We start from the raw sequence: 26,870 nt of genomic DNA on the forward strand, positions 1-26,870 counted from the left end.
AGGTCCTAACAAAGATATTTTCAGGCCTACAAAGCGTGTTAATGTGATTGGGCCTTGGTATAAAGTATAGAACTATTCACTTGACAAGAAAGGTGAAAGAATACCTGGCTTCTTCCTCGGCGTCTGTAGTTCCTCCGCACTATGTTCTTATAGTTCTCATTCTTCTTGGTCAGGTAGTAAAAGAGCACACACTCTGCCACCGTCTGTTCAAATAAATTGTATTTTGCTTCAATCATTTGCTTAAGACTGAATCTCAGGAAAAAACACAAAACAGAAGAAAATGAATCAATACCTTTCTCTCAAGGAAAGATGCAATCAGACCAAAGTTTTTGGGGTGCTGGATGAACCTGTGGGAGCAGAACAAAGAAACTCTTACAACCCCCCCGTGAAAGTATTTTAAATCATTGCCATTTGCTGAAGTAGATCACAGAATATCAAACTGAAAGATGGAGGAGGTGAGAAAAAGACAATTAAAGCACAAGACTGAGCCAACATCTTAAAAGTACACCAAATCTATTGCAATAATCATGAAAATATTACACAGTCACTAGTGATTAAATACTTACTGTAAGTATTGGACTCAGAGTTATAAGAAGAAGAACTGAACTGAAGCTGTTCCGTTTGAATGTGAGTAGACTAAAGTCACTGAATTTACTGTGTGGGTTTGATTTGATTTGGCAGCCTGAAACGCCTCCTCTCGTTTCTCACGAAAGGGGAAGATTCACTTCCTTACAACGACTGATTGACCCTTTATCCGTCACACATATTTCACAGGAAGTGAAGACATGCTTCATTTTGTAACGTTTTGCCTACAAAATGAAAATGGAGCTGGAATCTGCTATGGGATTTGATAAAACATTTAAAACGTAATGGGTTGAATATGAAAAGCCTGGGAAAAAAAGGGATGACCAATCTTAAGTTTGTTCATAAAATCTACACTGGATACAACATTTTAAAGCCCTTTGCTAAAATGTTACAGTCAAAAGCCTTGTTTAGGTGTATTTAGCCAACAAAACCCAATTCATCTGCTAGGACATAAGGATATTAGGAGGTATTTTACTATTTAAATAAGGAGAAAAAAGACATGTTTTGCTTACTTCTCTCTGAAAGTGTCCTTCTCCTGCTCGCTCCACATGTTCATAACCTGCCGGTCCTTGTACACCTTCATGGGGTCGTCCATCAATCCATTCATGTTGATGAACTTGATGCGCTGCTGCTCAGCATCAAACAGCATCGGAGGGATGACCGCCAGCTGTCGCATCTGCTTCTCTGTGTTCTGCCACACACACACACAAATGCCACACAAAGAAACCAACATCCTCGAGTGAGTGGGTTGGTCTTGAGAGGTAAAATATCAGACAACATAGTGCTTATATTGACACGCATTTGTGATATGTGTAGTAGTTATTCATTCTGTGTTGAGGTCAGGGTGTCTTGTTGGCTCAGCACACATTTTCCATGTCGAATGTAAAGACCACTAAAAAAAGACATATTTCCTGTCAATCTTCTTTTCAGAAAAAAATCTTCGAAATGAAATCAGGGTCAGGAGAAGGGAGGGGAGTGACAGGGAGGCACCGTGTTAACTAGAGGAGGCAGGAAGGTAGAAAGCCTTCCTGTAGATGAGACAAAACAACCCGATTGGACACACTGCTCTGCCTAATAGGACCTGGTTGACATGAGGATACCAGCTCTAATGTGCGACTAGTGGATATCAATGTCAACTCAGAGCACCAATTATCCTTAACAACAGGAAGACGGTCTCACATTATACCATTTTGACACCTTCAGCACAGCAAATCTCCTGCATATGCTGACATTTAAAATCAATGATGAGCAAGACTTTATCTGGTGAGCTCAGTCAAAATGTTTTCATGTGCATGTTTATTATATATGTACAGTATATTTTTTATTGAAAATATCTAAACATGTAAGCTCAATCAGGTAAGAATATTTGATTTTCACTGGAGGCAAAATGTGTGAACTGTGAGCTTTTTACTTTTTTTTGTAAGTGTAAGTGTGAACCTTATCATCTAAAAAAGTGTGAATCGGTGGGTTTGTTTGAGGTCAAGACAAGCCAAATGTATTCACATAATCCGCCTCAGAGGGCTTCAGAAAAAAAGCTTTCTTAGACCCTTTTGCTACTGAAACCTTTATGAAAGGAGCCAAAATCTGCAGGTCATTCTATGGTTTTGATTTTGCACTCCTCCAAGTTACTCCGAAAATTAGCAGAGGATGAGTACACAGGACAATAATCAATACTGCATCAACAGCTTACACTATGTGATGACTGATCACATTGTCAATGGGGGAGGGAAATGAGGGAATACTATACAGAAGAAGCAATCAGAAAGAGCCACAAAAGTTTTGGGAGCATTTCAGTTTAAAGCAGCTGTGTTGATATGCTTGATGTGAGGCTCACCAAAGCTATTCCAGTAGCATAACACACTATCCGTATAAACAGGTGGATTTTAGGCCAGTATTAGCTGGCATATGGTTCTATATCAAAACTATGCTGCAGAGCTTTAAGAAAACTTGAGCCAGATCGTTGCATGCCATGTCTTGTGTTATTTCTTTTACCATGTAGTACAACCCAAATAGCCAATCATTTTTATAATTACAATCATTCTTTATATGTTTTTGCAATTTTGTATGGGGAAGCCATGAATTACCGGTAATCGTTTTGTAAAGATCTGGGCCCGTATTCACAAAGACTTTTATCTTATCGTTAGGAGTACTCCTAAATCGGTCTAAAAGTTTTTATGTAGGAGTCGTTTCTTAAAAGTAATTCACAAAGCCGCTAAGACCTACATTTAGTTATGACAGTACTGAACTCCTAAACTAGAAGTAACTCTGTTGCTATGGATGACTTCATTTCATTAGGACGCACTTAGAAGCGGTGACAACAGGGATTGGTTGTTGAGTGACAGGGCAGCCCATTGAAAAGTCATTTAGGCTACGCAATGCATGAAGTGAAAATAAGGAAGTTGCCTACATGCCCATGCAGTGGCGTGCACAGACTTTTTGAAGTGCAGGGGCGAAAAGAAAAAAAAGGGCACATACAGCGCGTTCTCGCCACTGAAAAGGGCACTAAGTTCTGTGTGTTGCCGAGGGCACTTTAGACATGTTTATATGTTATACAAATGGCACATTATATAGCCTTAAAACAGACTAACTAGACAGACTACTCAAGTTAATTCGTAGTTAGGATCAGCATCCACGAGAACTGTGTAGATTCAACATTGGACTGTGAAGAACACACAGAGACATGGATGTATGAAGGAAATAAAACCCTAAGGGGTCTGGGGGTCCTCCCCCAGAACATTTTCAATTAAGTAGATGCCATTACTTGTATTCTAGTGCATTTTAACACCAAATTAGCACCAGATAATCCAAACTGGTTCTGTGAGATATAGTTCTGGCTCAATATAGATCAAAAAGGGGCCCAACATAAAAGTCATTGTTTCATAGTATTTCTTGATCTTAATAGTCTTCTGGAGTTAAGTGTGTTTTCTTCACCCAATAGGGCTCTGTGATAAAAACACAGGGAACAATACAAATTTAAAATATTTATTTGACACCTCAAAAGAAACAAACTATGATGAAGCATGGACATACAGTGGCTTGCAAAAGTATTTACCCCCTTGAACTTTTCCACATTTTGTCATGTTACAACCACAAATGTAAATGTATTTTAATGGGGTTTTATGTGATAGACCAACACAAAGTGTTGCATTATTGTGACGTGGAAGGAAAATGATACATGGTTTTTAAACATTTTTAAAAATAAAAAACAGAAAAGTGTGGTGTGCAATAGTATTCACCCCCCTGAGTCAATACTTTGTAGAACCACCTTTCCCTGCAATGACAGCTGCAAGTCTTTTGGGGTAAGTCTCTACCAGCGATGCACATATAGGGACTGAAATATTTGCCCATTCCTTCTTGCAAAATAGCTCAAGTTTAGTCTGACTGGATGGAGAGTGTCTGTGAACAGCAATTTTCAAGTCTTGCCAAAGATTCTCACTTGGATTTAGGTCTGGACTTTGACTGGGCCATTCTAACACATGAATATTCTTTGATCTAAACCATTCCATTGTAGCTCTGGCTGTATGTTTAGGCTCGTTGTCCTGCTGGAAGGTGAACCTCCGCCCCAGTCTTTTGCAGACTCTAACAGGTTTTCTTCCAAGATTGTCCTGTATTTGGCTCCATCCATCTTCCCATCCCATGGATTTGACAGTGCTCTGTGAGATGTTCAAAGCTTGGGATATTTTTTCATATCCTAACCATGCTTTAAACTTCTCCACAACTTTATCCCTGACCTGTCTGGTGTGTTCCTTGGGCTTCATGATGCTGTTTGTTCAACAATGTTCTCTAGCAAACCTCTGAGGCCTTCACAGGTCAGCTGTATTTCCACTGAGATTAGATTACACACAGGTGGACTCCATTTACTAATTAGGTGACTTCTGAAGGCAATTGGTTGCACTGGATTTTATTTAAGTGTATCAGAGTAAAGTGGGGTGAATACTTTTGCACACCACACTTTTCAGTTTTCTATTTTTAAAAATTTTTGAAAACCTTGTATCATTTTCCTTCCACTTCACAATTATGCATGCAATTATGCATGAAATCCCATTAATATACAATTACGTTTGTGGTTGTAACGTGACAAAATGTGGAAAAGTTCAAGGGGGGTGAATACTTTTGCAAGCCACTGTATATGTTTCCAACTGAGCTGTGCACTTAAAAAGGCATTTTAAAGAAAAGCATTTTTAAAAATGAAAACAGAATAAAAAATCCCAAATGCTTAGTCTGGCGGGGGGTCAACTTAAACCTGGCGGAAACCCTGATATGCAATGCTAACCCACTTTTAATTTCACTGGCTAGCTTTAAAAAGCTATTCCCGCAAGACTTAGCTAGGCTAGCTCCTCAGCCTAGGCTTAAACATGTGATAGGCATCTTTACCTAATAATAGCACTTCCAGGCTACAAACACTAGTATTTAGTCATGCAAAATTGGTAACTTAATAGACAGCTTGCTATATTAGCTACCTACCTCACACAGCAGTAGGATGCCGGGTTGCACCTTAGTCAGTATTAAGTCCCCACTGACATGTGACCATTTGAGAGAGAGTGCGTCTAAAACTGAATACTTAAATGGACGGAATGGACTTATTTTAACAACGGGAATGTGTTCTTAAAACTTAAGTTACCATCTATCTAGCTGCTATCAATTTATTCCATCATTTAATAAATACAATGAATCTAACTGACCTAGCCTAAATTGTAAATTGAAAATAAAATCTAGAACGTTTATTAGCCCATTGGCCGTTTGCAAAAAATAAATAAATAAATAAATAAATAATAAAAAAACAGAAAATATGGGCTAATGGCCATACAAAGTGTATTGAACATAAACAGGGTTTAACTTGTAGAGACCATAAAATGACTCTGGGAAAGCTTGCAAAGCTTGTTTTAACCACCCAAGAGAGCAATTAAGTGTTTTATTTTCACCTAAGAGGGCAGTTTAGTGTGTTTTGCCAATGAGGAGGGCACTTAAAGACGCCCTTTTGCCACCCAAGTGGACAGTTTATCATGTTTTAACCAGCCAAGAGGGCAGTTTAGTGTTTGTTCCACCCAAGAGGGCAGTTTAGTGTGTTTTGCCAACCAGGAGGGCACTTTAGCACGCGTTTTTGCCTCCCAAGAGGGTACTTTAGCACGCGTTTTGGCCTCTCAAGAGGGCACTTTAGCATGTGTTTTGCCTCCCAAGAAGGCACTTTAGCACACGTTTTGGCCTCCCAAGAGGGCAGTTTATCATGTTTTAACCAGCCAAGGCGGCAGTTTAGTGTGTTGTTTCCACCCAAGAGGGCAGTTTAGCACGCATTTTGGCTCCCAAGAGGGCACTTTAGCACGCGTTTTCAACAACTGGGCCAGCAAGGGCTCCGGTGCGATCGACCCGGGGGATAATGTCAGTAAAGTCGAGTTAAAACACAGACTTCGCTTATCCCGTGTGAATGCACCGCACCAAACACAGACGTGGTGGGACAATTTCTAAATCACTTGAGGTCCCCAGGTAATACTAGTCCCGTGCGAAGAGCTGCATTTTCCACGTAGCCAAATATCGGAGTGTTGCCAAACATTTTAACTGTGGAGCGAGCAGGAGAAGGACGTTAGTGCGTCCCTCACCAACTCAACCACAACTTCAGTCCCTTCTCGGTCCATCCGACATTGTTTTAATAATTCCCTGTCATTTAGCGTCTCCAAAACATTCGGCTGTGACTAGGTCTTAGCGAGTTAGGAGTCCTCTGGACTACTTCTAAGGTCTCCCAGACTTAGGTGCTACTTTTAGGCCTAAAATGTTTTGTCAATAACTCTTATTTTCAAAAATTAGGAGTCCTAAAGTTACGACTGACATGCCCATTATTTTTAGGAGTTGCTCCTAAATTCGCCTGTTAGGAGCTACTTTTAGCCTTAAGATTCTTTGTTAATACAGGCCCTGGTCTACTTAATTTGTTTAATTTACTCTTGTTTCACACTACCTTGCAAAATATATGTTTACGTGCATGTCAATTTGTCATCCACCACCTGAGAGACTTGAGAATTCATTCCTGGTAGTCGATACAGCCAGTCAACAAAATTAGACAATCCAGATGTTTGGCCACCATCAGTGTGATAATGTGAAAACAGGAGCTGCAGAAGAGCAAGGGAGAAGCTAGTCATCTTGAACAGAAGAGCTTACCTCATGCTCTGATATTCCATCGATTATCTCTGAGACCTCATGTTCACTGCGAGCTGCAGACGAAGTCAACCCACCTCCTCGCTGCCCAACGCGGCTACAAAAGGAACAATATAGAAGACCTGTCAATCAAGCCTACCCACATATTACTGTAAATGAGCCACCTGCATTGCACAATGAAACAAATCCACAGTAAGTCTTTACTATAACAGCAGTTCCCTGGCAAATAATAGATTGAATCCAGTTCAAGAAATTAACCTTGTGCGTTAACTGTCAGCACAATCACGCATGCCTGCTGTGGAAGGGAGAAACAATCTCACCTCTGCATGCGCTCTTGCAGCTCTCTTTGCTTGCGTATCTCTGGGAACTGTTTCTCGTAGTACTCCCGCACCTTGCTCTCCTTGGCTCGGCGCCGCGGGTTGTTTTCGATGCGCTCCACCTTCTTCTCCCAGGCTTCCATCAGCTGGTCATAGCGCTGGCAAAATTTCTGTTCCTGAAGAGCCACAGGCAGATGGACAAAGACCTCAGCCCACTGCAGACCCACTGAAATATCAACACCATCTTTCTGTCTTCCCTTTGATCTCAAGACACAAAGCAAATAAGTCTGAGGAGCTACAACCATTCAACGGTTACCGATAAAGCAATGCATCCCCAAAAGCGCTCAATCACTGATATGAAAGATGAATTTTTCAGTAAGCATCCCTGGCTCTCCATTTTTGATTTGTCCCATCATGAGAGGTCAAAGTGATATATTGGTATTCTATAGGGAGCCTGGTCTGGAGCTATGACTCTGGCAGACAACAGCCCCACTATTTTCCTAGCTTCCCCACAGGCAGGTTGTAAAGCAGGCCATTAAACTGGTTTCAGACACGACCCTCAGAGGGCTCGTAAACCACACTTTGCACATGAGGAGCTACCTCCTCCACTTAGACACAAGGCAAGAGAAGACAGGACACTCGCCCACACCTCACAGGCTTTGATACAGGTGCTGCATTTGAACTGTTCTCGTTGGCCTCACATAAACTTGCAATACAAAATAAACATCGAGCTGTATGAGAGTTTGTGTAGGCACCATGTCCAAGGTTGGAGAGCATTTCAAAAAAATAAAATAAAAACGTTCCTATGATATTTCCAAATTGTAAATAGATGCAAATGTTATAGTAAATCTGTAGATGTGATTTGCAATAATAACTTCCAGGCATGCCAGCTGGTTTTAAGACATCTGCCTGGCTCAAGCATCAGAGCTCACCCCATTGATCCCTGCTTTATTTATAGTCATGCTCTTTGGCTCGGCCTCTCTCAATCACTGGCAGGCAGGAGCGCAGACTAACCTTGTACAATGCTCATTGTAAATACTTGGCTGACAGCGAATTCAACACAAGTGTGGAAAAAATTATCTAGTATTTTTGTTTCAGAAGACAATGTGAGAGAGAACTTTTTGTTGTTCTTTAAAAGCAATCACTTCCCCTGGGCACGGTGCTGACAAAAGATCTCTTGTCCTCTTCGGATTTAGAATGGCCACGCACTTCAAGGAGCAGCTGGCCCAGTTTCACACTGATCATCAGCCATGGGCTTAGTCGCAGCAGAGGGTCCAAAATGTTGAGAACTCTACTTACCCACTGCTTACGAGCATGATTTCTCCTCTTGAAGTATAAGATGAGCTTCTTCCTCATTGCCTGGTTTCTGAAAGGGACAAGGAAAACGAGGGATAGAGAAAACACAGAGGAAGAGAGATAAAAGCAAAGGGTAAAGTGACAACATTTACTTCATACAGTAGTAGGTTTGCATCACTTTGTCACATCGTAAATCAAAGTGTATGATTTTCTCCAGATCCTCTGGTGCACATTTTCTATCCTCTGCACTAGGCTCTGTCTCTTTACCCAATAAACAAACAAAAACAACAATCCTTACACACACACACACACACACACACACACAACAATGCCTGTCCTTGCATGCCACCGCTTGATAAACTCAAACTCGCTTCTGGGTATGAAGGACAGCGAGGTGAGCCAAACTTATAAAACTTGTCTGGTCTGGGAACAGCCAGCCACAGTGCTTCAAATAAAGGTCAGGGCCAGTAATCTCCTCAGGCAGCTACTCAGTTTGTCTCTTTCTTTGCTGGGAGACAGAATTTTATTCCTGACACTTAATCTGTCAGTTGTAAGGTCACGTTCCCCGCTGATTATTGTAATCTCATTCTGCATTAGTCACTGCAGCTGAGCCGCAGGGCCCTTCAAGTCACAGGTGAGGAAGGTGTATGAATTTTGTGGAAATTGGAAGATAGCATAACATTGAGGGTCTAGAGGGATAAACACACAAGATGACCTATTCTTCATTCCCCAAACACGTTATCTGCAACAACAAACCCAAGTTAAAACTAAACAGCCTTAACCTCCAACCCACATCAACCCTCCCACACAAACAAACAGACACATACTGAGCCAAGCCATTGCAACAGAAAAGAGAAATACTGCCAAATCCAGCTAGATACTGCCAATATCCACACTTGTCGTGGCATATAATGGGTGCGAACTAACTTTGTACTGTATGGCAAAAACAGAAGTGATAGATTAAGCCCTTTAAAGACAGAGATGGCATTGTCCTGTGGACTCGAGCTGGCAAAAGGGAGAGATTAGTAGCCCTGAACCGCCGCAAAAGGTTTCCTTTGTCCTGCTCTAAACCTGCGCCATTTCTGAGATGTCATAACACTGTAATTTAGCACAATACCGTACCTTTAAAACATGATGGCTGAAAGATTCATTATACGCACACACACTTGTGGCAGATGTTCTTCATTAGTACAAGCACACTGCGATTAAGTTTTTTTAGACTTCAAAGTTAGATTTTATTTTCATGTGTCTTCCCAAGGTCTGTGGCACATTTAGGTGCATGTATTTTGTTAATGGTTGTGTCAGAAGAAAATGTTACATTTTTCAATAAAAAAATTGGAATTTTACATAATTTATATACTCGGGATGGGACAGTCATAGATTTTTTTCCGTGTATTGTGGTAAATAGCACTCAGGACAAATTGACTGTACTGAATTTCTATTACATGAATAGCTGGTGGAAACACAAGCATTATCTGGAACTGGCATGATCTGCTTCGGCAACTGTAACACAGCTGCAGACAGGCCTTTGACAGAGTTGTGGATATCATCAGCTTAGTGGTGGAGGCGCTGTGTGTGCAGGAGATGAACTGGGATGGACTCCACAGAGACATTAGTACTCATGTATCCCACCAGGGACAAGTGCCAGGGTTATCAAACCAGTTAGCCTGACAAAGGAGTCAATTGTGCTGTGTCAAAGCTACACAGTGGCATTTAATCTCACACATACACACACACACACACACACGCACACACACTTTTCAGTTCATTCCTTTGAGGCAATAATACTAATCAAATGGTGCGGGATCAAAAGGAGTGACGACAGAGCAGTATGTGATTAAGAGACACATCTTGTGGTATGCCACTCTGCCCAAACCTCAGTGCCAATGATGGAGAAGAGCCATTATAACTCTCCGGCAGCCCTCTGATGCGCCGAGGTGAATTATGGTCCTTAAAGGATTACAGATGCTCATAAGCCTTATTGATAGACATGGCAGCCACACAAAACTGTGTACTACCTGATGCTTTTTTTTGCAGATATCCACTAACATGAAATTGACATGATTTATTAATCATTCATCGAAGGCGACCTTGGATGCAGAGAAATGTATCCTGCTGTTAATATTTCATGTCACAATATCCAGGGGAAAAAATTAAATCAGTAATGATTTTAGGCCATTTTCAGGATCAATAGCTATGTTTTTGTTGTCTGTTTTGTTTGAGGTTTTTAGTTCAAGCTTTTTAGTTTGAGCATACATGATTTTAGGCACTGTTAGCTGCAGAAAAACACAACTAGAAATCAAATATGACTTACTGTACCTTTACATCTGTCTATGGAAATAAGCGTTGCTGTTTTTGTATCTAAATGTTGTTTTTAAATGTGGTAGGAAAATGAAATTATATCTCGTTAGCTCAGTAGTGGTAAAAGCTAGCATCCAGTAGCTATGAATGAATGAATTACTTTATTTCAAACCAAAAATTACAACATAATCAAAACAAACAGAACAAAAGTAATAGTGACCAAAAAGGAATAGGTAGAAGTAAAACTCATCTCTACCCCTTTCTCACTTTTCTTCTTTTATCTTATACATTAGGGTTAGGGCTAGTCATGCTATGTGGGGTCGAGGTGTAGTCTGAACAAATGAGTCTCGAGTCTTTTGCGGAAGATGCCGAGTGATTCTGCTGTCCTGACATTGGTCGGGAGTTCGTCCCACCTCGGAAGTGCCATAACAGACAAGAGTCGTGACTTCGCTGAGCAAGCTTTATTTGCTCTCAGCAATGGCAGTACCAGCCGGCTGTAAATTGGCTCAGAGTTATTAAATTTGTACAGAAAAAAAATTATCCATCTAAATACAATCAATAACAAGTCATGTTTCTCCCTGTAAATCCAGACACCTAAACCCTTTCTGGCCTCTTACCGTTTGGTTTAAGCATCCTTATGAACCTAGAAACTAGAGCTGTCATTCAAATTTTAGTTTGGTATCCTCTGGTATTTTGAGAAGCATCAGGGCTGCTTGAAATGCAATATTTACAATAGGGTATACAAAGCACAACTAATTATTTTTGTTTTCACATTTGAACTGCAATGATGATTTGTTTAGCGGATTAATTAGTTGATCAAATGAAAATTAACTCCTAAATATTTTGATAATCAAGTGTTTTTGTCACTTTTCAAACAAGAAATATCAAAACATATATAAACATTAGCTTGTTCCAACATTGGAAATAAAATGAAGAAAGGATTTTCTTCTTTTCTTTTTGGCATTTATGATAATAAAGAAGAATCTTTGTTGGTTGGACAAAACACGTGTAAAGACAATACTTAACTTAAAGACTTAAACTTGAAGACAACACCTTTTTCATCCAAGATTAACTGATTAATCATGAGAATATTCATTAGATTGATTGACACTGAAATAAGCATTGATTGTAGGAATATACAGTATATAAAACAAATATAAATGAGCTACAGATCTATGGCTGGATGTAAAACATTTATTAACGTGGAAGTATATTGTGAGACTCACATTTTGATGTTCTCATGGTACTGCTTGGTGTCAGAAGGCTGATTGTACAGAGGCTGGAAAACAAAATGGAACAAATAAATCAATCGTGTTTGTGAGCTGTACAGCACATTGTCTTTTGGCCATCGTTTATCTGCTAGTTACAGAGTTCACTCCAACATCTCATCGATGATTCTGACACAAATAAATGTCGAATTTCAGTGACTGCGTAGATGTTCATCATGTGGTGTGAGTGACTGAAAACTGGCGAAAGCTGAAAAAAACTGTTCAAATTCTATCCAAACAACTCACTGAAAAACGTCCTCTACAGACAACAGAGGACAGCCTGCTTTTTATAGAATCAAGCATGGGCGATCTGTGATTCTGTGAGTGAATGGAAGATAAATGGAAAAAAAAGATATGTAGACAGAGTAAGTACAAAGATACCCTGGGACTTCGCATCGGATTAAAAAAGCAAAAAATGTTAAAATATGGTCACACTTTGACACTGCATCCTGACGTGTTATCTCATTCAAAGCTCAATATCATTTAACACTGCTTAATGGAGCTTTGTGTACAGTAATCAAATATCTTTACATCACTACTTTTACAACCCTGCAAAGAACTGTGGTCATCATGTGATGCAGACTTGTTCTTCTTTCACTGAGGAATCTTTTATCCCTCTATCCTCACTTAATACAAAACTTTCACAGAGACGTGAGAGCAAGAGAAAGAAAAATAACATAAATCAAAATCATCACTCACCAGTTCTACTCTGGGTCCGAGTCCTTCCAGTATCCTGTGAGCCTCTTCTGCCTTTTTCTGGTAAGATAACACAAACAGAAGTAGCACATTAGCCAGCTGCCTGCAACTCTGCCATCACCACAGCAACGCAGTGAGCATGCTCACTTAGTGGCTGAAGCTACACCGCCGCTCGCTGGAAAGATGGATGGACAGACGGCTGAATGTGTAGATGGATAGAAAGATGGATGCGCCAACTATTATTAGAGCTTTTAACTTGAGCTGGGCCATAGCTCTCTCTCCTCTCTCCCAGAAAAAAAAAATATTACTCACCTCCTCTGAGCAGAGAGAGGTGGAGAGAACGAGCAGGCAGGCAGGAGAGAAAGTGGGAATGGAATAGAAAGTGAGTGGGAGAGATAGAGCAAAAAAGACAGGGAAGGGGGGGGCTTATCTCATAAGAGACAACTGATGAAAGACACAGAAAGATTTGAACTCCGGGTTACCACCTATAGCAATCAGCCTTAAAACAAAAAATTGTGGCAGCAACCATAAAGGTGATGTGTTGGGGCATAAGGCTAGGCAGCAAAAAACTCCCATCTATGTCTGTGGATGACTTCTCTGCTCTTCCATACATTTTGATTTAGCTCAAGCAGAAAAATGTGTGAGCAGTGTCCTAGACTACCCCTCTCACTCTTTTCGTTCATTTCTCTCTCTCCACTCCATCGATCAATCAGACCCTCCTTGGTGACACACCACATGCCCTGTTGCTTTCCATCTAACTTAATTTCCTTCAGTGACCAGGCAGCGAGGCTGGCAGGGTGACAGACGGGATGGAGGGACAGTGAGGGAGGGTTGGATGGAGGGGAAGATGTGGGAGCTGGAACTTAGACAAGACTAGAGCTGATAACAGTGACAGTACCTGCCAGTGTGCATGGGTGCATGTCAACCTTTATTCTTCACTACCAACCATGTCATGCTGCTACCTTGTCCCTTTCACTCAGTCTTCACTGTAAAGGTTATACAGGAGGTATCTGGGATCCTCCCAAAGGTTTATACAAGACTCACCCTAACAGACTTGGATGGGAGACCCAAGAGGAGCTCACACACACCGGCTTCCAACTGAGTCACCTGTGAGTAAAGCCAAATTACACGCTTCCAATTTGTAGCTAAGATGAAGCTCTGATGAATTACATGCGAATGCAACTACTATCACTCAAATACACATACCCCAAGATGATGCCATTACATCCTTCAGTTGTTTTGTATTGATCTGTTTTTTTCTCCTCATTCCTGTTGCTTCAGCACCAGTGAGTAGGTGTAACAGGCTGCCGAGTATTCGCCTCAGAGAACCTGCTTACTACAGGAGCACTTAATGAACAGCAATTATTAACATCAGCCTTGGGGAGAAATCTAAAGAAATCTCTGAATGAGACTGCAAATTGTTACAGACCTGGGATTTGCTTTTACAACAGTGGTGATTAGAGTTCTCAACGGGTCTGCCCGGCCCAACAAACCCTACCGGACCCGCAGGTTCGGGTCGGATTCGGGCCGAAAAAATACGCAAATGAGCCGGGTCGGGTCAGGCCTCGGGCTTCCTTTTTTATAAAACACATTTCATAAAACACATTTCTTGCAGGTTGTAAATTATATATTGTTCTGTGAATCATCGCTGTTCACGTGTGATGAAGAGTAAGTCTGGCTGCCTGCTTCATGGGGAGGGGCAGATGCAGACGTGATGCCGCTGCGTAAAGTTACGATAACAAGTGTATGAGGAAAACAATGCAGGCGCGCGGGGGGTCAGGTTCAGGCCCGGTTCGTGCAGACAATTATGCTGGTGTGTCGGGCTGCGTCGGGTTTGGGCTTAAAAACCCGCGGGCCGGGCCGGGTCGGGTCGTAATTTTCAGGCCCGTTGAGAACTCTAGTGGTGATGCACTCAAGAACTGTGGGGGGCGCCAAATTGCCAAAATGCCAATTGCTGCTGTTGCTTTAAAGTGACTTTGAAAAACTATATTTATAATTGGTTTTAGTGTAAGTTGAAGTCAGACACAGTGACAGGAATTGTGTACAGTATAGATGCATCTGCTTGTGTAGGTCATAGAGAGGCATCAGTATCACACTGGGAAATAGATGATGATGCAATCCGATTTGATTATATTTCTCTATGCGTTAACAAAAGTGTGTACATTTTTTAAGGATCTGAGAGACTTAAAAAGTGTCATTTGAGCCTATGTAATGACAAAGAATGAATGTAAATATGAATAGATGAATAAAATGGTGTCACTGTGTCACATTGGGGTTCCCATGACTGAAACTGAAAAACAAGAAACTGGTTACGTCTGGAGAGAGAAAGAGAGAGAAGGAGGATTGAGGGAAGTAAGGGGGGAAGGCAGTAGGCCAGAGTACATCCTGTCAGTCAGAGGGAAGTAGAAAGTGTTACAGAGGTCAGGCTGCATTGTGGAGTAAGCCATGAGTCATTCTTAACTTCAAGCCTTTCAGAGGAGTCTTGAGCAATCTGCAATGCCCATCTGTTGCATAGAAGTGCTGTAATTTAGTGACGCTTGATAACAGAAAGGAAGCATTTTAATGTCTATCTGTTGACATGTGCGCAGGTTAAAGTCACGTGTGACAACAAAAGCCCTGGGGCTGCTGAGGATTTAGTCTCTTGCTCAATGACACTTAAGCAGGGTGAACGCTTGCTTAAACACACCCTCTACACACACACAGTTCACTGCTGTACCTTGAATGTGTCAGAAAAGCAAAACATCCAAGAGCCCTTCTCCTCTGAACTGTGACATTTTAACATTATTACTTCTCGTTTCCCATAGGGGGCTTGTTCAAAGAGGCTGAATGTGGTGTGATAGGTGAGAGAAGTTCTCTGATTTAAATGGCAGTTCCACTTAAACAGATACTTTTGTCATTTTACCACTAGAGGGACTGAGCGCACTAAAAATAACTCAATATCTTCTGCACAGAGCACTGCTGCATATAAAAATAGCTGTGAAAAGGACTAACTTAACACTTCCTGATAGATTTATATGATCCGTCATCTGCTCTGGTTCCCTTATCTTCAAAGATCGATTAAGTTGCTTTGCTTATATAGGTGATAAAAGACAAAGATTTGTTTCAGTGTGTCCCCTTACAGAGAGCATTTGTGGACTTGTGTGATCCATCATGCCTGCTATGTTGACCTTTAGTAGCTTATTCTGTTAGGTAAGAGCTCAGCCTTGTCTGACAGTAAAAAGTGGGAGGCTCAGGTAGGAGATGGTCACTTTATGACACCCTCTGATATAAGCTTTTGAGAAACAAACAAAGTGAAAGAAAATGACATGTTGGAGACATGGACAAGAAATGTCCTCTGCAAACAGGCAGCAGTCCCTTCAGAGTCGCAATATTACACACAATTTCTCTATGTGTCTGAGATGAATAACAGATTGAAATTAGTACACTCTTGTGGGGCTGTACGGTGGGTTACAGGCTGAGCAGAGGACTTTCCATACATCCACTAATCAGTGGCAGCCCACCACAATATTAACATTGGCTGCCATATATTGATTTTCAATCTTTGGAGCTGCCACACAGGGCGATGTATTGGTGGCAAACCGTCCTAGCATTTCTTATTTTTATTTATTCTATTTTTTTTAAATCTGTGTGGACATCCCTGCCACACTGCTGATGTTATTGAACATTTCACCATTAAATTCACCTGTACATTTTAAAATGATTACTCCTCCTATAAATGCACACGGATTGTGTTGAAGCCTCTCCAGTTCAATTTCGCCATAGTTGTGCCACTGTTTTATAAAAAATGCACCTGGTTAGTACCACATTGGTTGTGATTGTTTTGACAGGCTAAATGATTTACAACAAGCCGCCCCCCTTGCAGCTCACCTGCTGAATTGTGAATTGCGGGTTAAAAAAACAGAGCAAAACAAGTAAGAAGTAACCTATGAGAGGTAGGGTAATGTGTTCTTGTAAGTGAGTTTCCGCTGTGTGTGTGTGGTGCGTTTGTGTATACTACTGACCCTGTTCTCATCATAGATGATCTGCACCAGGCTGCGGTGCTTGGCCTCGCTGGGTGGCGGTGAAATGGGCCGCTCTGGCTCGTGGGGCTTTGCTGCCTCCTCCTCCAGCTGTTGCTGTAACACACACGCACAAATATGCTGGTAAACATTTCACTAACTAAAAGTGTCCTGATCTTCCAGGAAGACCTGTGGCTTACCAGTTCCTGTTGCGAGGTTAGAGAGAGTGTGAGACTAAACTGTCCCATTAGCCATAATAGCTATCAACTCCGCAGGGCCTAGTTAATCAAAGACTTACTACAATAGCATGTAAACAAAGCCAATACCCGCTGTGTGGCTGGAACATCCAATGAGAGAGTGATAGACAGAAGATAACAGAAGAGAGGCAAATGTTGGAAATGAACACCAGACAAACCCTGTTCTTCTAACTTACTGGTTAGACTGGCATCTAACCAGCCGCTGCTTGGTCAGGATCATTAATCCTCCCACAATTAACTATGTCAATGTCTATGTCAAATCTATGTCATGTAGAAATTGCCACTTCGTTCAGTCTGTGATGGTGCCAGGCAATAATCAGACAAAGCAGTAGCATTTATTACATGAGCATACGCTTTGTCTTTATTATCATTTAGCAGTGTTATTCAACATCTGCATTAGCTACTTGTTAGCTAGCTGGCTAACCTCTTTAAACAAGCTACAATCATCAATCTTCTAAATTTGAGCATGTTAGGGCTCATCCAGCTTCTAGTACAGACATTACGGGAATATGGATTAAATTTGGATGTCAAATGCATAAAAAGACAATTGGGTTGGTATCTGAGACTGAACCAATTCAATTTATCTTACTGGTTTAAATACATTTTATTGAATGGATCGTTAATTTTCCTGCTTTTGATAAGTAATTTTAAGAGCAAAAAAAGGTCAGATGTTTGAGTAAAAGCTGGCAAAATATAATTTGACAGCCACTATCGACTAATATTTAACAATAAACTAAGCTTCTAAAGGCCATTTAAGCATGTGAACCAAAATCTACATTTTAACTTTTCAGACTCCCCTTCAAAGGCATGGACACAGATGAAGACAAAGGTATTCTTCATCTATGTCAATTTAGTAAATGCATTTCAATCATTTTGTATCCCATAACTTTGATAACTATTTTTAAGCCATCAGCAACATTGTTCGTCTGTTCAAATGAACATTAAAGCCTTGTGACACTGGAGAAATGAAGCTATAATCTTTGACATAATTTGGCTGAAAATGCTAAGATATGTTTTTTCAGCTATAAGCAGGTGTCTTATAAAGCCAATAGACAGTGGTGTACATAAAGCATATAGCTTCAAGCTACAGTTAAGTCAGCCCATACTTGCCCCTACTCATCCTCCTGTCATGGGCATCCTCCTAAATGAGAGTGGAGCAAGATGACTCATCATGTGGATGATAGAACGGGATAAGCATGTGGTAAGTGCAACACAGACATTCCCACATAGACCTTTCCCCCCGGCCCTTCTTAAAGTTAAACAAATAAACCAACCATCTTGCAAGGCTCGAGGTAACTTAAGCTCTAACTCCTGCCCATCCACCAACTCTGCCAGAACTCTTTAAATATCCTTACCGCTCTCTTTTCCAAACAATCCAGCTAGTAACTATCCATCTATTCATGAAATGAAATCGCACACTGTATGATCCTCCTTACATTGGGAAAATGCACAAACATTTGTAAGATTGGCATTTAACAATGTAATGTAATCCTGGCGAGTTCAGCCACAGAACAACACATTGTCCACTGTAAATAGAACAGATTCCAACGATGTAATCCGCTAAATCACACTTTCCAGATCTTGTCTTGATATCAGACAGCTACTGCTAGCTTTTCTACTCAAATTAAAGACTGTGTCCTTCACATCAACAAAATCATGCTTTTCAAGATCAATTACAGATTATCAAACCTATAGCTCTACATAGGAGCCTGCATGATTCAACCATAAAGTGATGAGATGTCAATAACATAATTTAGTGGTCAAGAGTCATTCTAAGTTTAAATACCTTGATAAAAGACAGATCAACATATGTAGCTTCAATCAGTAAATTAACTTCATTTAACTTTTGGATAATCATGTTGTTAAATAATTAAATAATTGAGTTCAATGAACAGTGTTTAAATACTGTATAACTGCATGCGTGATGAAGAGGGATTCTGGTGGAACAGAGTGAGCTCCACCATACAGCTTCTCTACTAAACATGGCAGGCAGCCAAAAGGGAGACTGTGCAGCAGGGTTATGAGTGGTTATGCAGTCACAAAACCTCCACCATAATCTTCCTCCTCCCCTAGGGGAGCTGTTATTTATAGCCTTGTATATTTTTAACCTATTTTTCTGCTAAATAAAAAGCCAAAGAGAAGACAAGAGAAAATGCAGCTGTCTAGAACTACAGAACTTGAATGTCGCAATTACAACACAGCAAAGCATGCTTAAGACTTTGTAACACCGATGCCAACTGAAGCCTGGTAGGGAAAGTCACATTGGAAACCACACTTGAACATTTCGAACAAGCTAAATGCTGCTACTAAGAAAACTCAACAAGGATGCTAACAATGGCAAAGACTCAGACATCTACAAGCATTTCAAATAAATAACTTGGAAGATTCTGCATTTATTTGTGTGTGTGTGTATGTGTATATATATACACACATATACATACATACATGATATATACATACATACATGATGATACATGATGTCCAAGTGCTGCTCATGTGTGTATATATATATATATATATATATCATGTGTGTATATATATATATATATATATATATATATATCATGTGTGTATATATATATATATATATATATATATATCATGTGTGTATATATATATATATATATATATATATATATATATATATATATATATACACACATGATATATATATATATATATACACACATGAGCAGCACTTGGACAATTTACAGTGCGCACAGGCTAGAGTTATCCTGGGAAGTTAATTTTTAAGGCAGCCGTTGCAAATGTTTTCTTTTATTTGAAGACTGGATTATTATCAGTCTATGACATCTTAACATTTGCTGTGCAAGCCAATATCATTTCAAAGTTGTGAGCAGAGCGTGCAGACCTGTTTCTTGCGAAGCTTGCAGATCTGCTGCTCCACCATAGTGATCTCCCTGTCCACACGGTCCATGTTCTGGATGAGCTCTTCCTTGGAGAAGCGAGCCGGCACCAGATCCAAGTCAGGGTCCATGTGGACTGGGCTCACAGGGGAGATAGGCTCCAGTTTCCCCATGGCGCTTCCCCGATCCTGAAACACAACAGAGACACAGTTAGATGTTTAAGATGTCTGTACTATTCTAGCAGAAGTCAAACAATACATCAATTTAAATCAAAATCTGACTGTAGAGGTAAGAAAAAGGAAAAAGACAAATTTCATATAGTTCAAACAATATTTGAATAAAACTCTGGTCTGAGTAAGATCTGACAAACAACAAAGCATAAGGACCCTCTTGATATTCACCATCTCCATGGAATGAACTTGCACATTTCTCTGCCTTCTCTCTTCAGTTGAGAACATACCAGTTTCAACTGATTACAAGGTCTCTACCAGAAATCACCCAAACACTGTGTATCCTTTGGGGAGGTAACTAAAGGCAGTAATTAACTCTTCTGGGAAATGAAGGCCAGTGTAGTGTCTCAGTGTCATTAGAAAACACTAATAAATATGAGGTCAAAGCCTTCTACACCAGGATTATCCACAAGAGCACTGGCGACTGGCTCTGTTGAAGACATGATTTCACTTTATCAGGAAAAGGGTACAAACGTGTGTAGATCAAATTGATTTGATATTTATTTCCCTTCTGACAGAAAAATTGAAATGTTGAGTGTCTGGAATTTATGCCATAGATTGTTGCATTTGTGTCAGATTAAACAAGTGCAAAAGAAAAAAAGAGTTTTTCAGTGTGCTTGCCTTTTTTAAAAAAAATTTCTCCATTCACCTATCTATATAAACAACTAAGCTGGGTTTTGCCTAGACAGGTACTTTAAAGTGAAACTCTTGCCAAAAAGCAACCGAGGCTTTGTTTGCGATTGAATATGAGTCAAACCTTCGTGTGAATGCATAATTACGATGAAAGAGGCACTTTAACGTAGTTTCGTTTTCGGGCAAGCTAATTTTCAATGGGGTGCAGGGGCACTCGTACACTAGCATCAAAATAGCTATTTTCAAAACACTAAGAAGACTCGACACAACATGTCGTGAACGTGGTCTGAGGAGGCCAGGGAAAGGCTGAGAAACTGCTTTGACACGACAGACTGGGAAGCACTCTGCAGCCCAAATGGGGAGGACATCAGCAGCCTGACAGACTGCATCACGGACTACATACATTTCTGTGTGGAGCGAAGGTACAGTGTTTTCCCAAAAACAAACCCTGCGTGAACTCTGGGATCAAAAACCCTACTGGTTGAAAGTTGAGGGTTTTCAGATCAGGGGACAAAGAGGAACTGAGGAGAGTCCAGAAGGAGCTCAAACAGGAAATACGGAAATAAGAAAAAACAGCTACGAGGAAGCTGGAGAAGCAGCTGGAGCAGAATGACACCATGGATGTCTGGAGAGGATATTTTGAAGTGGTCTGCTGCAGAGGTAGCGGCATGGACAGTGACAGAAAGAGACTAAACAAACTAGTTAGGAGGGCCAGCTCTGTCCTGGACTGTCCTCTGGACTCCACAGAGGTGGTGGGTGAGAGAAGGATGTTAGCCAAGCTACCGCAGATCATTCATCCCCACAGCCATCAGACTGTTTAACTCAAGCACTACCTGATCAATCACTTTCCACTCACTTGTTTGTTTTTGTAAATATCTTGTGTTTTTCTATTTATTTTCCATTTAACTTTATGTGTATTCTTCTGGTTCTTTTTCCTGTACTGTTGCATCTTGAGCTGTTGTAACCAGTGAATATTCCCATTCTGGGATAAAATAAGGCCCATCTTAATCTTACAATGTCAAATACTATACTAATACAATTGGTATGATAAAAAATGTGTCCATCACCTAATTTTAGGACTACACAAAAAAAAGTTAAAAAAATATCTTACTGCAAATATTTGAACAGATGTTGGGTTGTCTAATCACCTGACATCTGTAAGACAGTTTGATGAGATGTCTGATCCACATTCGCCTGTGAGTGCTGCATTTGAAAAGCCCAGCATATATAACACTGCTTTTTCAAAGCCTGGTACATCGTGCTTTAAGCCAATTGTCAGTAATCCCTTCACATGCAATGCAAGAGTGGAAATGGAGTCGTTAAAACATGCGCTTATTTATGTAACAACAACACACACAAATAGCCCACTTTTTCTGCAGAGGCAGTATTCATCTTTTCCAGATCACTAACTGTATGTGTGATCATACTGTCTGCATGTATGCCAGCATTCTAGATTTATAGCCTCTACTGCGTGTGTGATTGAGCTTGCTTGTTGGTCTGTGTTATTTTTAAATGCCTGAAATGACAGTTATGTAAATGGACTAATCTGGACAAGGCAGGCTGCAGTATAGCCCTGTAGACCCCCCTGTTATTGGAAATGTCAGCAGCAGAGGATGCTGAGGGGCTGTCGTGGATGAAGACGCTCATGTTTGCTTAAACTAGTTAATCTCAAATATTCACAAATAAATAAATACAACAGAGGAAAGTAGTTCATGGTATGGCTTGTCTTCTTCTAAAACAGCATCCTGAATGATTAAAATAAGCTCTCAAACACCCCTAAACTTTGTAACAGCTCAGCATGCTGGAAATCTCTCTCAGGGCTCAAAATCATAGTGACGTAAAACCAGATATTATTAAACAACATGCCATCACTGAATGGTTTGTGTTGGAAGGGGAGCATCTCTTGTTCAACATTTTTTTTAATTAAACTTTTTAAACTGTTGCCTCTTTGTTCTGCTGCTAACTAATCGACCATAAGGTGTGTGCAAATGTTAAGAGTGGAAGTCCTGTTAAACACATTTTCTTTGAATGACTGAATGTTTTCAACAGTGACAGGAAATTCTGAAGGTTGTCCGTACAATGTAAATTATTTGCTTTGTATTTTAAATGTAATTCTCTACTCTACTGTAAAACTACCAATCTGTCATTCATATTTGCCTTTTAGACACAATTGCAACAACCTATCAGTGCCCTCAGCTGTCACCACCGAGGGGGGGTAAAAAATCCCTCATCTGATTTGTGTGGACAGTTGGTGTCTCTGTTTATCTTTTCCTCTATGCCTTTATAAGTGCATAATCTGTTAGATTGTTCTGTATATAAAATGTCATTGTGATCAGGTTGTTTTAAAAAGCTGAATTCTAGTAATAGGCCATTTCCCATTATCATAAAAAATTTAATTTACAAGTAATAATAGATTATGGCAGATATTTTATGACCCTGTCCATGATGAAAAAGTATAACACAACATTTGGTTTCGAGTATGTTAAACCATGAGGGATTTGCTGGTTTGATACTGAAACTGTTCAATTTTCCCCCATTGAGTTCCGAGGACAGTGTAGAGCTCAAGACCAGAGTACTGCAGCGCATCTACAGCCACGACACCTGTGATGTAGTGTGATAAGGTCATAGGCCAATAGCTAAGCCTTTGGCCCAGCACAGCAGACAGCCCCCCCAATGACCACACATTTAAAGCACACCGCCGCATGATGTCTCTGGCAGGGCATGCTGTAGGGTAACTTAAGAAGGCTTACAAGTATTCTAATTAGGGCACCAGATATAAAATTAATTATATAAAATTTATAAAAGATACCTCAGGGTTTTCGGCCTCAATAAGCTTACACACCACAAAAAGTCGCAAGAATCGCTTTAAATCCAAATTAAAAGAATGTCCACTTCAAGTTTAAATTTCAGTAATTATTAACACTTAAAACAAAATTTCAGGACAAAATAAATTTGACACTTATTAACATAATCAAAACACTTCAGTACAGTATATAATTGGTCCTGGGTCATATCAGAGAACATATCCGAAATAACATAAAACATTTCATCCAAATTAAATATCCTTCTTGTTAGTGTAATGTATAGTGTGCATTGGTAAATGTCCAGAGATGTAGGGTGAATGGGAATGTGTGTGTGTATGTGTTCAGTCCAGGCAGGTTTTACTGGGACATGAGGGGGAAGGGAGAGTCCAAAATGGAAGATGTGGTGATTTCCCAGGTTTATGAAAGGGTAGACCCTCTTCCTGTGCTTCTGCTCCCAGTCACTGCTCTCATACACACACACACACACACACACACACACACACACACACACACACACACACACACACACACACACACAATCTCAGTGGCACTATATGCTCAATATTTTTTAAGTTGAATCTTTAAAATGCAAGAATTCTGTGTCACTGTCTTGGAATATAACAAAATGTGGACTAGTGGTCCTCAATGGGTGTTGTGTTAAGTGTTATGCAGCATCTATAAATTATTCTAGCAATTAAATGAGAGGAATCAAGTAGGTCAGGTTAAAATTGTATTTGATATCAGGAGTGGTTCCCTTTCGCAAATAATATAAAGTAAATTTAATTTACAAAAAAAAGCTGTAGTAAAGATCTGAAATAACTCTGTATACAGTATTTGAGTCTGTTTTCTTGTCACTACTGCTCATAAAACAAACACACTATATACACACTATCTACATTTTAAACCACAAACTACGGACAAATTGTCCTTTTAAGCCAATATCAAAGAAGCTACTTAAAAGGTAAAACATGTAGCTATACAGAAGTCATTTTTCACACATAAGTAGAATAGAATAGAAATCCAGCTAAGCTAGCGGAGGTTAGATGCCCCAGACTATGTGCTGAGACCCTATTTGTACTGTTGCTGAAGTTTGGTGCTCTTCTGAGCATTATTTGTGGCTTTTTGGTGGCGGTTTATATTTGGATCCATTTACTGCAGTGTATTGTTGTCGTTCGGTCGTTTCTGAGGTTGATAAAACTCCCTAAATTAGCGGTCCGCTAACTTGATCTCTGGAGAGGGAGTCTAACACAGTTTCACGTTGATTTAGACCATGGATTAAATTTACACCGGAATATCCCTTTAATTGTGTGGTAGCATGTTTTAAGGATAAAACCCAATTTGTGAAGTTTATAACCTTTTCTACAGGAGCTCCTAAACAGTGCTAACCCAAAATAAGTGCAGCAATTTAACTGACAAAATAAAAGTAGACTCCATTCCAACTTTAAAAGAACAGTTTACCCAAAAATGGAAAAAAAAAAAAGTCATTATCTACTCAACCTCATGAAAAGTTGGTACTGTTGTCCAAAAAAACGAAAACAAACAATACCATAAAATGGCTCCATGCAGCTCAACCCGCGTAGTCCATGTCTCTGGAAGCCCCAAGTTGCCAAATTGGTTTGCATAGATGTTATTTATCTCTCTATAAAAGCAAGGAATCTCTGTCTGTCTGTCTGTCTGTGTGTGTATGTGTGTGTGTCTGTGTGTGTGTGTGCCTCAAATATCTCTGCGGATCAGGATCAGACTGACATGAGACTTTCAACATGGCTGATGCGTGGTTCAAGGGTGTGCAACATCGCATTTGTTTGGACCACAATGATACCATGAATAAATTAATTCAGAAATGCTTTACGAATTCCACTAGCATTGCTAAGCATAGCCACCATAGTCACTTGCGCACCACAGTCAATCACTGCATACCGTAGCCACGTGCGCACCAGAAGCAATCACTGCAGAGCCCACCGCCACCCCCCACCTTAAGAAACAAGCGGATTTATACCTGCAGCTGCGCAAGCTAGACCGGGATTTTGCCAGCGGTTCGGTCCCGTTCTGTTCTGTGGATCTAAACTGACTGTTGTGGATTAATGAGACTAAACGAGTCCGGACTGAGTCTGTTCGGGTCTGAGGAGATCCGGAGACGCGCAGACAACAAAGTGGCATCGGAATCTGTGGATGTTCATGTGTAGCTAGTTGCTAGCCCACCCACACGGCCCACCTCCCGAGTCGACGGATCGGACGCACCGGCACGTCCAAAACCGGACTTAGGGTACATAATGTCCGCCACGCTTTTTCGCAAACATTGCCATCACGTTTGCTTTGTGTCTGGTGCAGGACATGGTAAAAACAGGCTTTTGTCATGAAAGTGTCCAAGCAGCAAGTTTGGTTGTTGAGGAACGGGGGAAGTTGTGGGAGGGACGGAGGCGGATGAATGACAGGCAACGACGGTCGGTGTAGAGACAGCGATAGAGACAGCGATATTGAGAGTTGAGAGATTTGTGACATTTAGCGTGTTTGGAGTGTCTAGTTAGTGTGTTATGTAGTGTTTGGTGTAGTGCGTTTAGTGTGTAGTGGAGTCGTTTTTTTGTTTAATGAGTCAAAACAATGAGGAGACTGCTGAATGTGGAGCAGGCAGTGCAGCTCTTCATTCAGCTGGAAAGAGCTCAGGCAGACCTGAGCATTGCCTGCATTTAAATGTCAATAGTTACATATAACTTTGTACATTTTTAAAATGTATGCACATATTTAGCAAACAACAATTATATTTGCATTATAAGTAATAAAAAATTGTTTGTTAAACATATTTGTGGTTTTCACAGTAAAAAAAATCTAACTTTTTCTACTCAGATTTGATTTTTTTTGTGATTTTAGGTCCATTGTGTTAATACAGTATGTCAAAATGAAAAAATAACTTTACAGTCACACATGTGAGGTTGTGCTGAAAATAATGACACCAAGTAAATAGTTTTTAAGGTGAAATATAATGGCAAAATCAAAAATAGTCAAAAACAGCCAATTATACCCTGGAATATCGGATTTCACAACAAACCTAAATATCCCTGGCGTCCCACCTTCAAACACAGCCTCATTTGTCCATCCATGAAAAAGCTACTTAACCTCCCACTTTTCTATAGGAAAACATATTTCCTATGGGCACTGCACTAGTATCCTTTTAAAGATTAAATCTTAGCTAAAAGCATTAGCACACAATCCATCTGAAGTGGTTGTACCAGCTAGACCGCACATAGAAAGTGTAAATAACATCTTTTCACATTTATTTGGGATCTTGGGGCTTACAGAGACCGGTCTATACTGTATGAGATGTATGGAGCCATTTTATGTTTTTATTCTGTTGTTTTTTTTAATGATTTAAAACAAGTTCCCAGCTACTTGGGTTGTTTGGAGAATGCTTCAATGCAATGTAGTTTTGCTATGAAGCTTCAGAAATGTTTTGTGCATTAAGAAATGCACAGTGGTAAA

The 26,870-nt window shown here is 40.2% G+C and overlaps 1 protein-coding gene across 6 annotated transcripts in view; it reads right to left on the reverse strand.

The window, feature by feature from the left end:
• Window positions 1–26,870, reverse strand: part of ncor2 (nuclear receptor corepressor 2) — a 143,279-nt gene that overhangs the window by 64,369 nt on the left and 52,040 nt on the right. For all 6 annotated transcript variants that reach the window (XM_030417952.1, XM_030417954.1, XM_030417950.1 and 3 more), the window contains exons 5-14: window positions 19,735–19,917; window positions 16,609–16,722; window positions 12,611–12,667; window positions 11,870–11,922; window positions 8,346–8,412; window positions 7,050–7,222; window positions 6,733–6,826; window positions 1,098–1,276; window positions 293–347; window positions 105–203 (exon numbers count right to left, since the gene is read on the reverse strand). In XM_030417952.1, the coding sequence (XP_030273812.1) occupies window positions 105–203; window positions 293–347; window positions 1,098–1,276; window positions 6,733–6,826; window positions 7,050–7,222; window positions 8,346–8,412; window positions 11,870–11,922; window positions 12,611–12,667; window positions 16,609–16,722; window positions 19,735–19,917 (1,074 nt within the window). The remainder of the gene's footprint in view (window positions 1–104; window positions 204–292; window positions 348–1,097; window positions 1,277–6,732; window positions 6,827–7,049; window positions 7,223–8,345; window positions 8,413–11,869; window positions 11,923–12,610; window positions 12,668–16,608; window positions 16,723–19,734; window positions 19,918–26,870) is intronic.

Source organism: Sparus aurata, chromosome 5, assembly GCF_900880675.1.
Source record: "Sparus aurata chromosome 5, fSpaAur1.1, whole genome shotgun sequence".
Classification (NCBI taxonomy): Eukaryota; Metazoa; Chordata; class Actinopteri; order Spariformes; family Sparidae; genus Sparus; species Sparus aurata.